The sequence below is a fragment of the Mandrillus leucophaeus genome, unplaced genomic scaffold (genome assembly GCF_000951045.1).
Source record: "Mandrillus leucophaeus isolate KB7577 unplaced genomic scaffold, Mleu.le_1.0 Scaffold986, whole genome shotgun sequence".
Lineage (NCBI taxonomy): Eukaryota > Metazoa > Chordata > Mammalia > Primates > Cercopithecidae > Mandrillus > Mandrillus leucophaeus.
In genome coordinates, this window is record NW_012110763.1 from 457,216 (window position 1) to 471,396 (window position 14,181).

Here is a 14,181-nt window from a genome sequence, read left to right on the forward strand (position 1 = left end):
AGGAAGGAAGGAAGGAAGGAAGGAAGGAAGGAAGGAAAACTTATTAATACCATGTGGGCATGTATTTTCTTTCCCTGTAGTAGAGATTAAATTTTATTTATTGATATTCTTTTAGCATTTCTCCAGGGCAAGGCACTGTGCAAGATGCCGGGTATATGGGGGTGATGCTTAGAATCTAGTGAGCCAATGGTTGTCAAACAGTTCATGACCAGGATAGCTATGTAATTAAATGTCACTGGGCCCACAAGAAAAAAAAATCTCAGAATACAGTGAGAGGACAGAATAGGGGATAGAACTCGGGCTCTCTCTGGGTCCTGGAAAACCTTCAGAAGCTTGAAACTTGGCTGGGGGTGAGGACGGGGACTGGAGGGGAGAGCACAGCCATATTTATAACACAACCCTGTATTCTGCTTCTGTCATTTAACATTGTGGCATAAACTTACCCCCATATCATTAAGTACTCCCTGTAAAATTTTTTTTGGCAAGTATTTTTAACGTGCTATGTTTTTCTAACCAACTCCCCAATCACTTTTAGACAATCTGGTTGTCTCCAGTTTGGATTTTTTTTTTTTTTGGTGGGCTTTTTTTGTTTGTTTGTTTATCTTTATTATACTATCAGAAACAGCACAGGGTCGGGCGCTCACGCCTGTAATTCCAGCACTTTGGGAGGCTGAGGTGGGCGGATCCCTTGAAGCCAGGCGTTCGAGATCAACCTGGCCAACATAGTGAAACCCCATCTCTACTAAAAATACAAAGAAAAAAAATTAGCCAGGCATAGTGGTGGGCGCCTGTAACCCCAGCTACTCAGTAGCTGAGGCATGAGAATCGCTTGAACCAGGAAGGTGGAGGTGGTAGTGAACCGAGATCGTGCCACTGTACTCCAGCCTAGGCAACAGAGCGAGAACAAGACTCTATCGCAAAAAAGAAAAACTAAAAACTAAAAACCAGCACATCACAGCATTCTGGGGCTCCAATGGATGGAAAAGGGAATCTAGAACCATCTAGTTCCAAAGCATGGACTTTAGTCTCCAGGCAGTGTGGTACTTGAGATCGTTTTCTTTAGGATAGGTCTCCAGATGTGGAATTACTGGATCGAAAGGGCCTGGTTTGCTGCTGTTGTTAAGGCTGTTGGCATCTGTGTTTGCAAACACTTTTTGCTTTTTTTTTTTTTTTTTTTTAAACTGTACTTCTAGCAGGTGACACAGGCACCTGGCTACACTGCTTGTAGATTCCACCTCCGTGTTTCCATCGTCCCTTTCCACCCTGCCTCTGGCTCTGTACGGCATCTCTTCATCCATCATCCACTCAACTAGCATTCAGGATGCAACCGCGTTTTCCTCAGCACCTTTGACAAAGCCGGAGGATGGAGAATAACCTCAGCTGTAGCTGGTGTTGACCTGACACTGGTCACTGGGCATGGCCAGGGTGGCAGTCTGGGGAGTGAAAGTTTTCCCATCAGGCTTGCTCTGACACTGGGATGGCCAGCGGGAGGCTCCGCTTTCCCTCGATGTCTATGCCTCCTTTCTCCACAAGTCCCTCACCTCTCAGATGCCCATGGGACATCTCAGGGGCCTGGGTGACACAACAGGAGTATCAGTGTCCCGTTTTCTCAGATTCCAGACAAGGCAGGTCTTTTGTGCTTTCATTCTTCCTGTGCTTACAGTCTCCTTCGCAGCCCGTTCCACTGGAGTCTTCTTCAGACTACCCCATCGGAGGTCCTCTCCCACTCGGGGGCATCTGCTTGGGGCTGGCCTGAAAAAGCCGCTTCCTTCCTGGGCTGGAGTCGGGGCTCCCAGCCTTTTTTCTTCTCCTATTCTGAAACCAACCGCTCCCCTCCATCCCTTCCCTGTCTTGTTCCATCACTTTCCAGAATATGGGGCACAATTAGAGAAGACTTTCAGGGGCACACAGTATAACTTCAGGTGGTGAATGAAGTTAGCATTAAATAACACTGAATCACGTGGCAATAAAAGTTTAAATTATTATTATTTTTCCAATGTTCTGTCATTCCTTCTGATTCTATCAGATAGTCTGATGAGGATGTGGTGTTTTGCTTTTTTTTCTTTTTTGAGATGGAGTCTCGCTCTGTCACCCCAGCTGGAGTGCAGTAGTGGCTCGATCTCAGCTCATGGCAACCTCCTCCTCCCAGGTTCAAGCGATTCTCCTGCCTCAGCCTCCCGAGTAGCTGGGACTACAGTGCCCGCCACCATGCCTGGCTAACTTTTGCATTTTTAGTAGAGACAGGGTTTCACCATATTGGCCAGGCTGGTCTCAAACTCCTGACCTTGTGATCCACCCACCTCAGCCTCCTAAAGTGCTGGGATTACAGGTGTGAGCCACTGCACCCTGCTGACGATGTGTCTTTTAACATCTCTAACATGGCTTTGTTTTTAGTATGCTTAGTTTTACAATTACCTTCTATTTTAGGCAAGTCATATAAATAGTCCCTTTAGGTTTAATATCTTCTAATTTTTTTCAAATCAACATACACACCTAATTTTACATACATAGAATCATATCATACATGATTTTTAAACTACAGCCTTTTACCTTCATTGCTTGCTTTTCCTCCCCCAATCTTCCATGGCTGTGACTGTGTCCCAGGACCAGCTGCGTAATTTGCAGGGCCCGGTGCAAAATGGAGATGCAGGGTCTTTGGTTCAAGAAATTATGAGGAATTTCAAGATGGCAACAGCAGAGCATTCAAGTAAGGGCCGGGTCCTTCTAAGCACGAGGCCCTGCACACAGTCCACCAGCCCGTGGAGCTAGTCCTTCTCGGCCTCTTCCCCTGAAGCCCACCCTTTTAATTTTTCCATTTTGATCATCTGCTGTGTGTTCTCCCACACTTGTCTTCATGTTCCTGTAATCATACCAGTTCACAGAGGCGGTTTTTGGCCTTGTTTTACAAAAATTGTATCATATTCTATTCTATTCTTTGCGTCTTGCTTTTCCTACTCGACACAGCTTGGAAATCCTGCCAACCCATCTGGGTCTATTTCATTCTTTATAAAGGCTGCATAAGATGCCACGCTGTAAATGGACCATAATTGATTCAATAATTTCCCCTGTGAATGGGCATTCACGCTGTTTCTAACTTTTTGCCATTCAAAAATCTGCAGTGGACTGGGTGCGGTGGCTCACACCTGCAATCCCAGCAGTTTGGGAGTCCGAGGCAGGCAGATCACTTGAGGTCAGGTGTTCAAGACCCAACCTGGCCAACATGGAGAAACCCCATCTGTGCCAAAAATACAAAAAAATTAGCAGGGTGTGGTGGTGGGCACCTGTAATCCCAGCAACTTGGGAGGCTGAGGCAGGAGAATTGCTTGAATCTGGGAGGTGGAGGTTGCAGTGAGCCGAGATCACACTGCTGCACTCCAGCCTGGGTGACAGAGCGAGACACTGTCTCAAAAAAAAAAAAAAAAAAAAAAATTCTGCAGTGAATATTTTTATGTTCAGGTGTCTTTAATGATGTAAAAAAGCAAATTCACAGGAAAGGGTAAAGGTTTGCTCTTACTCTGTTTTGTGTTGCTATAACAAAGTGAGTAATTAAAAACAAAAAGAACTTTGTTTCTCATAGTTCTGCAGGCTGGGAAGCCCAAGATTTAAGGGCCACATCTGATGAGGGCCTTCTCCCTGCATCATAACACAATGGAAGGCATCACATGGCCGGAGAGTGCACAAGAGACAGAGCGAGGGCTGAATTCACTTCTACAACAAAGCCACTTCTGCAATAACCAACACACCCCCGTGATAACAGCATTAATCCGTTCATGAAGGCAGAATCCTCATGACTAATCAGCTCTTTTTTTTTTTTTTTTTTGAGACAGAGTCTAGCTCTGTTGGCCAGGCTGGACTGCAGTGGCATGATCTCGGCTCACTGTAACCTCCGCCTCTCAGACTCAAGCAATTCTCCTGCCTCAGCTTCCTGAGTAGCTGGAATTACAGGCGTGTGCCACCACACCCGACTAATTTTTGTATTTGTAGTAGAGACGGGGTTTCACCATGTTGACCAGGCTAGTCTCGAACTCCTGACCTCAGGTGATCTACCCACCTCGGCCTTGCAAAGTGCTAGGCTTACAGGCGTGAACCACCACGCCCAGCCCTAATCAACTGTTAAACATCCAACTTCTCAACACAGGTCATTGGGGGATAAAGTTTCCAGCACATGAACTTTGGAACACATTCAAACCATAGCAGGCTGCTTTTCAAATACATTTATTGTAGCAAAAAAGTGAACCAATTTAAAGAAAAGTGTGAGGCACAGGGCCAGGCAAAAGTGGTAACAACGGGCCGGGTGTGGTGGCTCATGCCTGTAATCCCAGCAATTTGGGAGGCTGAGGCGGGCAGATCGCTTGAGCTCAGGAATTCGAGACCAGCCTGGACAACATGGGGAAACCCCGTCTCTACAAAAAAAATACAAAAATTAGCCGACATTGTGGTGAGCGTCTGTAGTCCCAGCTACTCGGGAGACTGAGGCACGAGAATCGCTTGAACGCAGGAGGCAGAGGTTGCAGTAAGTCGAGATTGCGCCACTGCACTCCAGCCTGGGCAACAGAGTGAGACTCTGTCTCAAAACAAAAAAGGTGATCGTGATGTCTGAGAAACGCTGATCTTGCATTCGGCTCTCTGTGAAATGAGGCCTGGATGGAAAGATGGTTCCAGGTAATTTCTGTTTTTCTTCCTGTAGTGCAGAAGTCAGAGAACAGAGAAGCCAGGTTCCCTTCTTGAGATAGGGGATGGGAGAATGCTTGTCGCAAAAATAAAGTCCTCGAGGTTATCTGCTTTCAACCAACTGCCTTGGAGCTGGCAGCTGCTGCTCACTCTTTCATTTGGTCAGGCAATCAACAAACACTGCCTTGGACACTGTGGGGGACACAGGGCGGGCCCAGCCGTGGGCCCTGCCCTCTAGGGTTTTCTGATCTAGGAGAACACGTTTGTGTCTTTATGCATGAGAGAGTGGTTTTCCAGACCCAGAGAGAGAAATGATTCTAAGCTGAGTTAAAGCCCCCCCACCCCAACACACATCACATTCACACACATGGTCGTAATCACATATGCACAGTCACACACACTCACATGCACACACCTCACAGTCATACACACTGCAGCCATCGTTCAATCCCCCTCCCCCACCGCATGTTGTAGCATTGAAAACTATGCTGGAGCACTGGGACCGTTGCTGTGGGAACCGAGATTCTGAAATCCCAACTTGTGGGCATCTGAATTCTCGCGCTGATTATTATAATACATCAGCCACGGAGTTTGTGCTCTGAATTTGGAGTCATTTCTCCTCCAGGAGGTCAGGCTGGGCAGATAGCCAGGGAGTTAGCGAGGACGGCAATTAGAGGGCTGATGACTTTCTGCCTGATGATGGAGAGGCCCACACGGTTTCCTGGAGAGGGCTGTCTGTCAGGGTGTGTACACGCACACACACACATGCTCAGGCTCAGGGGGCGTGTCCGTGGAATCTGCTCAGGTGAAACTCCAGGAATGTGTAGCGGTCATTCCAAGTCTTCAGCCTCTGTATCGGTCAGGCCAGGCTAGGCAAGGCTGTAGTAACAAGGATACCCCCAAATCTTCATGGTTTAACATGATAATGGTTTACTCCTCCTTACTCACACAAAATTCAAGCCGGCTCAACATCCCCTTCCCTCTTGCAGTTCCTCGGCAACCCGGGGCCTCTAATATGCTTCAACAGGGAAGACGTAAGTGGAAAAGGCTCACTGCCTCTTTCCTGCTTTGGCTCAAAAGTGGGCACACGTCTTCTGCCTAGGCTTCAACCAGCCCACCCTAAGTGCAAGAGAAACCAGGAAATGCAGAGGAGTTCATATGCAACCACAAAAGTCCCTGCCCCAGAGCCTCCCTTTGTGCTTTGCAAGCCCAAACATCCCAGCCCAGAGGGGAGGCAAGTCCTTGGAGACAGTTTAAATCCAGGCTCTGCAGCTTGCTCACCGGGTGGCCTCAGGCCACGCATCAGTCAGGGTCCCAGCAGGAACCAGGTGGCACACCTAGAATAGGAATTTAAAGGGGACTCATTTACAGAAGAACTATTTACCAAGGTAATGCAGTAAGTAGAATCTAAGAGCAACTTCTGGCCAAAGGAGACACAACCAAGGAGCGGTCAGTGAGTCCGAGTAGGAGACAGTCAAGGAGAGGTCACCTTGAATAAACAATGTCCTTCACATGAGGGACACAGCCTACCCGAGGGACCTCACAGGTGGGGCCAGAGGAATAAGTGTCACATCTTCGCTCTCCTCACTTCTTCCTATCTCTGCTAAGGCTCCCCATTGGCTGAATCTGGCAGAAGCCATAAGGCCCAGGAAGACAGGGGTTAATTCAAACAGGTCGGCCTCCCAGGGCAGAATGGATAGTAGCTCTGGGTGGAATAAATGGACCCTATCTGGCAGGGACAACTGATTTTTGCTTTTGGAGCCACCTTTTCCTAATCTGTAAAATAAGAATGCTAATACCTGCCTCATTGTGTTGTTGAAAGTAAATAGAATAGGCCGGATGCGGTGGCTCACACCTGTAATCCCAGCACTTTGGGAGGCTGAGGCAGGCAGATCACCTGAGGTCAGGAGTTCGAGACCAGCCTGACCCACATGGAGAAACCCCATCTCTACTAAAAATACAAAATTAGTCAGGCATGGTGGCCCATGGCTGTAATCCCAGCTACTCGGGAGGCTGAGGCAGGAGAATCGCTTGAACCCGGAAGGCAGAGGTTGTGGTGAGCCGAGATCGAGCCATTACACTCCAGCCTGGGTGACAAGAGCGAAACTCTGTCTCAAAAAAAAAAAAAAGAAAAGAAAAGAAAGAAAGTAAATAGAATAATATATGCAAATACCTGTCCTTAGCGAATGTTAGTTTCTTAGTGTCTGAAAACACTTTGCAATCCAGTGGTTCCCAGTTCAGGATGTGCCAATTATTCTAAAGTCTGGTATGAAATTCTCAAACAAATTCTACAAACAGAAATTTTTTTTTTTTCTAAATCACTCCCATTTTCGAGCTTTTTCTATATGTCAAGTATTTCATGGGCTGTCTCATTTCAGTCTCACGATATTTTCCTAAGTATCATTGTTGAAAAATTGGGACTGGCACAGAAAGATTAAGTCACTCATTCATGGTCACGAAGCCAGTTTGTGTGTCTGGCCCCAATGCCCACTGCCATTCCTACCTGTTCTACTCCGATTTCTGAAGTGTGTGCAATGAATAGATAAAGCGGAGGATCTTGAAACGCCAATGTTTGAGAATTTTCCCTACCCTGAAGGGAGGCAAATGCAAATGCACCCAAAGTTGAGGACCATGTCTTTTCCAAAGGCCTCATGTAGCCACCACAGGCTCCAGGAAGTGCCCCCTGCTCATCAGGATGCCTCTGTGGCCTCCAGGCCTGAGCTCACTCACCCACCACGCTCCTGCTGGTCCATTTCAGGTCATCTGTCTCCAGCCCCATCTGACCAGCTCAACGCCAGCAGCGCAGAGAGCGAAGTCTGGCAGCCAGGTGAGCAAACATTGTCTCTGGGGGTCCATGGTCAGCTTTCTGTAGGTGGTCCCCCATGGTAATAAAGAAGGGAAGGACATTTAGGATGCCAGGAGGCTCCCTGACTTCAGACAACATTTCTTCCTGACCCATCACCTGAAGTTCCGCTATCAATTCACTTTGAGATCGTAGAACTACCATTTTTTGAGAGGCCACTGCTAAGTCACATACAGGTGGGCAGGTATGCCTGGAGCATTTTAAGGGGATTTGTGGAGAACAAGCTAGAGTTCTTGGTGGGGGTGGCAGGGTTCCACCAGATGGGTCCTTGATTTACTCAACAGACATTTATTAAGGACCTACTCTATGCAAAGCTGCATGCTGGCACTGGGGGTACAATCCTGGGCTAAAAGGGGCAGGTGATTCCCAAAGAAGGGGTTCTGGGGAAGTGAGGACCACCATCAGCTGAAGCAGCCCATCATCAACCCCATGGCCAGCCCTTTGGCAATCCTCCAGGGTTCCCTGGTTACTGTGGCAGCCTCTAGGACAGTACCCTCAGAGGAGCAGAGGGGCTTCCAGGGGAAGCATGTACCCATTGGGCCAGGGCCCCTGAACTCACAACTCTGCCTTTCTTTCACAAACGGGTGCCCCTGGAGACAGGAGCAAGTGAGGAGGGTTTGTGGGGGCTGGATCCCTGGTTGTCTGTCACCCATCTTAACCTCTAGAGTCACTCCTGAGCCCCACCTTTGCCTGACTCTAAGGAGAATCACAGGGTCAGGCCTCAAGGGGGGATCAGGGATGAGCCGGCCCGGCTCCATTTTGCAGATTGGAAAGCTGAGACCCAGAGCCAAGCAGGGCGTTGTCAAAGGTCACGCAGAGTCAGTGGCAGAGCCTGGGCAACCGCCTGCCCCGGCCCCACCGGTCTCAGCTCACTGGTCTGACACTTCCAGGGGAGCGGCTTCCGGTCCGTCTGACGAACGGGAGCAGCAGCTGCAGCGGGACGGTGGAGGTCCGGCTCAGGGCGTCCTGGGAGCCCGCGTGCTGGGCGCTCTGGGACAGCCGCGCCGCAGAGGCCGTGTGCCGAGCACTGGACTGCGGCGGGGCGGAGGCAGCCACCCTGCTCCCCCGGCCAACCCCCGAGCTGCCGCCCCCGCCGGCGGCCGGGAACACAAGCGCTGCCGCTAACGCCACTCTGGCCGGAGCACCCGCCCTCCTGTGCAGCGGCACCGAGTGGCAGCTCTGCGAGGTGGTGGAGCACGCGTGCCGCAGCGACGGGAGGCGGGCCCGCGTCATCTGTGCAGGTACGAGCGCACCCCCTACACAGGCCCCCACCTGCCCCACTCCCCAGGCCTTCAGCCACTGCCCCTGGCTCCAGCCCCTGGACCCAAGCCTCGCCCTCCAGACCTCCACCCTCACCGCCTACCAGTGCAAACGCACCGGGTTCCCACACCGGAGGACGACGTCGAGTCACTTCCAGATCTGAGAATTTCCTCGGATCTGGCCCCCAGACTCCCCTACACTTGGTCCCTAGTCCCACTCCTGGATTCCCAAAGTTAACCCGGTCTCTAACCCCACTCACTGGGCCCGCCGCTTCCCTGTCCCCGCCCGCTCTGGGTCTCTATCTCCTACCCTTTCCCCATATACATAAACATGCCAGGTTCACAGGATTCCCCTTAGCGCTGTGGCTCCCAGGATACCAAACCTGCCCTCCAGGCCCCGCCCACCAGGTCTCTGGTCCCTCCCACCAGCCTGCTGCTCTACCTACCCCATCTGCAGCCCTGGGGGGATTCCCAGTCTTGCCTACCGAGCTACAGCCTTCTCACTGGGTCCATAACATGCTCACAACTCTCCTGCCAGTCCAACCAGCACCCCAACCCTTCCTTCCTCGCCGGGTGCCCCAGCGTCCACAACCCCCTCCCACCCCTAGAGAACCGCGCACTGCGCCTGGTGGACGGTGGCAGCGCCTGCGCCGGCCGCGTGGAGATGCTGGAGCATGGCGAGTGGGGATCGGTGTGCGATGACACTTGGGACCTGGAGGACGCCCACGTGGTGTGCAGGCAACTGGGCTGCGGCTGGGCAGTCCAGGCCGTGCCCGGCTTGCACTTCACGCCGGGCCACGGACCTATCCACCGGGACCAGGTGAACTGCTCCGGGGCCGAAGCTTACCTGTGGGACTGCCCGGGGCTGCCAGGACAGCACTACTGCGGCCACAAAGAGGACGCGGGCGTGGTGTGCTCAGGTCAGTGGGCGGAGTCACTGAAGCGCGGTCACCACCGACACTCAGCATAGGCTCACTGGGCGCCAAGCCTGGAGTTAGTGCCGGAGAGGTGGTCCCTGTCCTTGAGAGGTCACAGTTCAGGAAGTGAGATGAGACTGAGACAAACGTAATTCAGGAGAGAAAGTGGTAAATGCCCCCAAGAAAGGCAGTCAGGTGGAGTCTAGAGGCAGCAGGCAATGTGGAGCTGGAGGCTAAGGCTGACCATCTCCTCGAAGAGGTGACATTAAAAGTGAGACTCTTCCCGAGCGGGAGTTGGTCACCTGCATTCAAGCAGCAAGGAGAGACTGAAGGCAGGGAGGCCTCTGAGGAGGCTGTTGGTCTGTCCAGGTGAGGCCAGAAGGTTCTGGACCAGCCAGTGCCTCTCTTTGATATGCAGGAGATGGGGGAGGTGGGAGTGTTAAAATGTGGATTCTGATTCAGTAGGTCAGAGGCAGAGCTCCAGAGTCTGTGTTTCTGACAAGATCCCAGGCAATGCCGATGCTGCTGCTCCACAGACCACACTTATCACAGCAGGGCTGGCCAGAGCAGATGGGGCAGGTGACAGGGGGACACAGACACAGGAGGGAGAAGACACAAGATCTGGAGACCAAATGGCTTCATTGGTGCCTGCCCTGGTGGGTCTGGGCTGACGGGAATATCTGCCCAAAGGATCCTGACCTGACTCTGTCCCCTGCCCCTTTCCTGCAGAGCACCAGTCCTGGCGCCTGACCGGGGGCGCCGACGCCTGCGAGGGGCAGGTGGAGGTACACTTCCGAGGGGTCTGGAACACAGTGTGTGACAGTGAGTGGTACGCATCAGAGGCCAAGGTGCTCTGCCAGTCCTTGGGCTGCGGAACCGTGATCGAGAGGCCCAAGGGGCTGCCCCACTCCTTGTCCGGCAGGATGTACTACTCATGCAACGGGGAGGAGCTCACCCTCTCCAACTGCTCCTGGCGGTTCAACAACTCCAACCTCTGCAGCCAGTCGCTGGCAGCCAGGGTCCTCTGCTCAGGTACCCCATCCCACTCCACCCCCCAGATATGAGCCAGAATACTACCTGAATCCATGTCCTAAAAACTTACAGCCCAAGGACCACAATAGGCACCAGATCGGCAATGGCACATATGGCATAAGAAGGACCGTTGTCCTTACAGTGCCCAGGCAGACAGTGCTAATTCATCGAGGCATTTTCAGATGCTCCACTCAGCCCCAGAATGATGAATCGTATATGAAGACATTATATGCTAAGCAACGGTTCCTCTTGACTGGGATTGACTCAAGAGTTGAAACCAATTTGCCATCCCAGGCCTGGTGATGACAGTAAAAATAATATTAGCAGGCCCTAGTAATAATATCGGTGACAGCTTCTGGAGCCTTGATCATATGCTAGGCATTGTTGAGCACTAAGTAGCTCTTATTTCAGCTAAGCCTCATAGCCACTCTATGAGTTGGGTTCTACCATATTTCACCAAATCTAAGATGGCATTGTTTATAAGTCACACCACTATTATTTTATGTACCGTAAAGAAGAACAAACGCTGCCAAAATAAACCACCAAACGTAGTGATTGAGGCCATGATCCCAGTTTCAGACGTGTTAAAGTTTGAAAAAATGTGAGTGTTCGATAGATCTGAAGAAACATGATATTTGCGTTCTTACGGCGTTCAGACACCTGGTTACAAATTCCAGCTCTGCCATTTACTGGCAAGGAGGCTTCCAACAGTCCCTTAACCTACAAGTGTGGATGCTGATACTAGGCACTTCGCAGGATAGCTGGGAAACCTGATGGTAACTGCTGAGGGACTTTTAAGCTCCTTTCTTTGTGAGCATACCTGCCCAACGGGAATGCCGATGATGATAATGAAGATAATGTCAGCTCATCATCTCCCTAGGCCGATTAAGAACAAACTGAAACTGAATGGAACAGGGATTTGTGGTCTGTAGCAGCTTACACAGGGAGAAGGGATAATTCTATTAGCCCTTTATTCTAATCAAAGAGCCTTCCCAGCATTTAATCCATGAGTTCCTCCTTACTATAGGGGGAGGAGGGGAGGGATGTAAGTTTCCTTAGCCACGTGCCCCTGACAGGAGCACAACCCTAGTTCTGGGTTCCTTGTCTGTCCCATTCAGTTTCTAACCCAAGGCCTGGCACATAGTAGGTGCTCAGTAACATGCATTGAGTGACTGGGCGGTGCTTTCTGACAGCTTCCCGGAGTTTGCACAATCTGTCCACTCCCGAAGTCCCTGCAAGTGTTCAGACAGTCACCACAGGTAAGTGTTGCTGGGTACTACATGGTTTCTCAGAAGCTTGGACACGTGTGCGTGTGTGTGTGTGTGTGTGTGTTTCTGTGCACACCTGTGTTGGGGTTGAGGATGGTGTGGTCCCCATCCTCCACTTCCAGCCAATGGACTTGCCTCCCCGGGGGCTCTCTGGGTGTCACTTTCTACTCTTTCTACATCCCCTCCTTGCCAAGTCAGCCCGTAGATTACTGAGTCCTGAGACTTCCTGGACAGGAGTCCATTCCCCCACTTTCCTGTGAGCTCCTGGAGGGAAGAAGGAAAGAGCTGGAGAGAGCTGATACCACCTCGAGCAGGGGTCAGGGTCAGGGGGCGGCAGGGGTAGGGTGATCTTGGCCCAGCCTGTCTCTTATACACATCTAGATGTGTATAAGAGACAGCCCTTTTATAGGGCCTCATGCCCCCAGTGTCGCTGTTCAAACCTCCATCACAGCAGGTACCTCACCATATTGGATTGGGTTACTTATTGATCTCTCCACTAGACAGAGCCCCGCAAGGCCTGTGATACTGTTGTCATATGTGTAGCCCCAGGGTCCAGTGCCAGGCACACAGGGTACTCAATAATTGTCTATTGAACAAAGACTAAATACTGAAGAGCTAGCAGACAGATAGATCTCTGCAGCCTGGTGGCCACAGTTGTATTTCAGGCAGTAATTCATTTAATCAATTAATCATGCATGCAATATGCATTTATTGAGCCCCTAATGTATACCACACACTTAAAAGCAGATGGGAAAAAAATGGAAAAAGGAAGCAAGGAGGAAGATAACATAAAAAGGGAAGCAGGTCAGCTTTATAGAGAATGGAAAGGCAAAAAGAAGGTTGAGTGCCCATTCCTCTTTCTTCCTGCATTGGAATTCTTGTTTCCAGAATCTTCTGTGACAGTGAAACTAGAGAACAAGGAATCTCGGGAGCTAATGCTCTTCATCTCCTCCATCGTTCTGGGAATTCTCCTCCTTGGCTCCCTCATCTTCATAGCCTTCATCCTCTTGAGAATTAAAGGAAAATATGGTAAGTGCAAGGTTCTGGGAGCCACTGCCATCCCAGGGGAGTGTGAGCCTCGGCAGAACCCCAGCAGCAGTGGTGTAGTCCAGCAATGGCCACCCGACCCTGGCCCTGGGGAACTCCCCATGGTGGAAAGGATTTTCCCAGCATGCCCAGCAGTCGTGTACCCACCAGCGGGGAGGACCAGGCTCTGTGCACGTGTGTGCATGTGTGTGTGTGTGCGTGCGCATGCCTGCAAGTGTTGGGGGAATGAGGAGGGTGGTGTCTCGATGAGAACAGCATGGAACCAGGTAGACTGGGAGAGGGCAAAAAAATGACTTGTAGAATTTCTGCCTCCCCTCCCTCAGCCCTCCCCGTAATGGTGAACCACCAGCACCTACCCACCACCATCCCAGCAGGGAGCAATAGCTATCAACCGGTCCCCATCACCATCCCCAAAGAAGGTAGGATGTCCCCCATCCTGGGTGTGGGAGGGCTGGGGAGGACAAGAAGGGTGCACTTTCTAGAAGGTCAGCACTGCTTAGGTCCAAGACGTACATACGGCTGGAGATGAGATCTGGGCCAGCCCATTCACAGCCCTGGGACCCTGAGCAGGCTCAAGTCATCCCTAGACGTTGAAGGGCAGATGACTTCCAATTCAGTCACACTAGGACTCTAGAGTTTTGAATTCTGGACAAATACAGGCTAAGCACGGTCTAGATCTTGGTTCTCAGAGGAAAATCTGTTCTGCTTTGCTCTGCTAGTTGGCTGCTAGGCTTGTGATATCATCATCCCTGTCAGCGTCCTGCCCAATTGGCCTTGCGAAGCCCCATCAAGATTCTCCTAGAATGTGGTTTTATTTCATATTTCATGTTTTCTAAGCAAAAAAAAAATTGGGGCCAGGCACAGTGGCTCACACCTGTAATCCCAACACTTTGGGAGCCTGAGGTGGGCAGATCACTTGAGGTCAGGAGTTGGAGACCAACCTGGCCAACATGGTGAAACCTCGTTTCTACTAAAAATGCAAAAATTAGCGGGGTGTGGTGGTGTGCACCTGTAATCCCAGCTACTTGGGAAGCTGAGGCAGGAGAATCGCTTGAACCTGGGAGGTGGAGGTTGCAGTGAGCCAAGATCGTGCCACTGCACTCCAGCCTGGGAGACACAGCAAG

General features: G+C 51.0%; 1 protein-coding gene across 3 annotated transcripts in view; it reads left to right on the top strand.

Moving 5' to 3' along the window:
• CD6 (CD6 molecule) overlaps positions 1–14,181 on the top strand; it is a 57,467-nt gene that overhangs the window by 31,396 nt on the left and 11,890 nt on the right. For 2 of the 3 annotated variants that reach the window (XM_011971097.1, XM_011971099.1), the window contains exons 2-8: positions 7,430–7,498; positions 8,425–8,775; positions 9,402–9,713; positions 10,440–10,742; positions 11,936–12,001; positions 12,899–13,039; positions 13,381–13,476. In XM_011971097.1, the coding sequence (XP_011826487.1) occupies positions 7,430–7,498; positions 8,425–8,775; positions 9,402–9,713; positions 10,440–10,742; positions 11,936–12,001; positions 12,899–13,039; positions 13,381–13,476 (1,338 nt within the window). The remainder of the gene's footprint in view (positions 1–7,429; positions 7,499–8,424; positions 8,776–9,401; positions 9,714–10,439; positions 10,743–11,935; positions 12,002–12,898; positions 13,040–13,380; positions 13,477–14,181) is intronic. The other variant, XM_011971098.1, reaches the window with a different exon arrangement.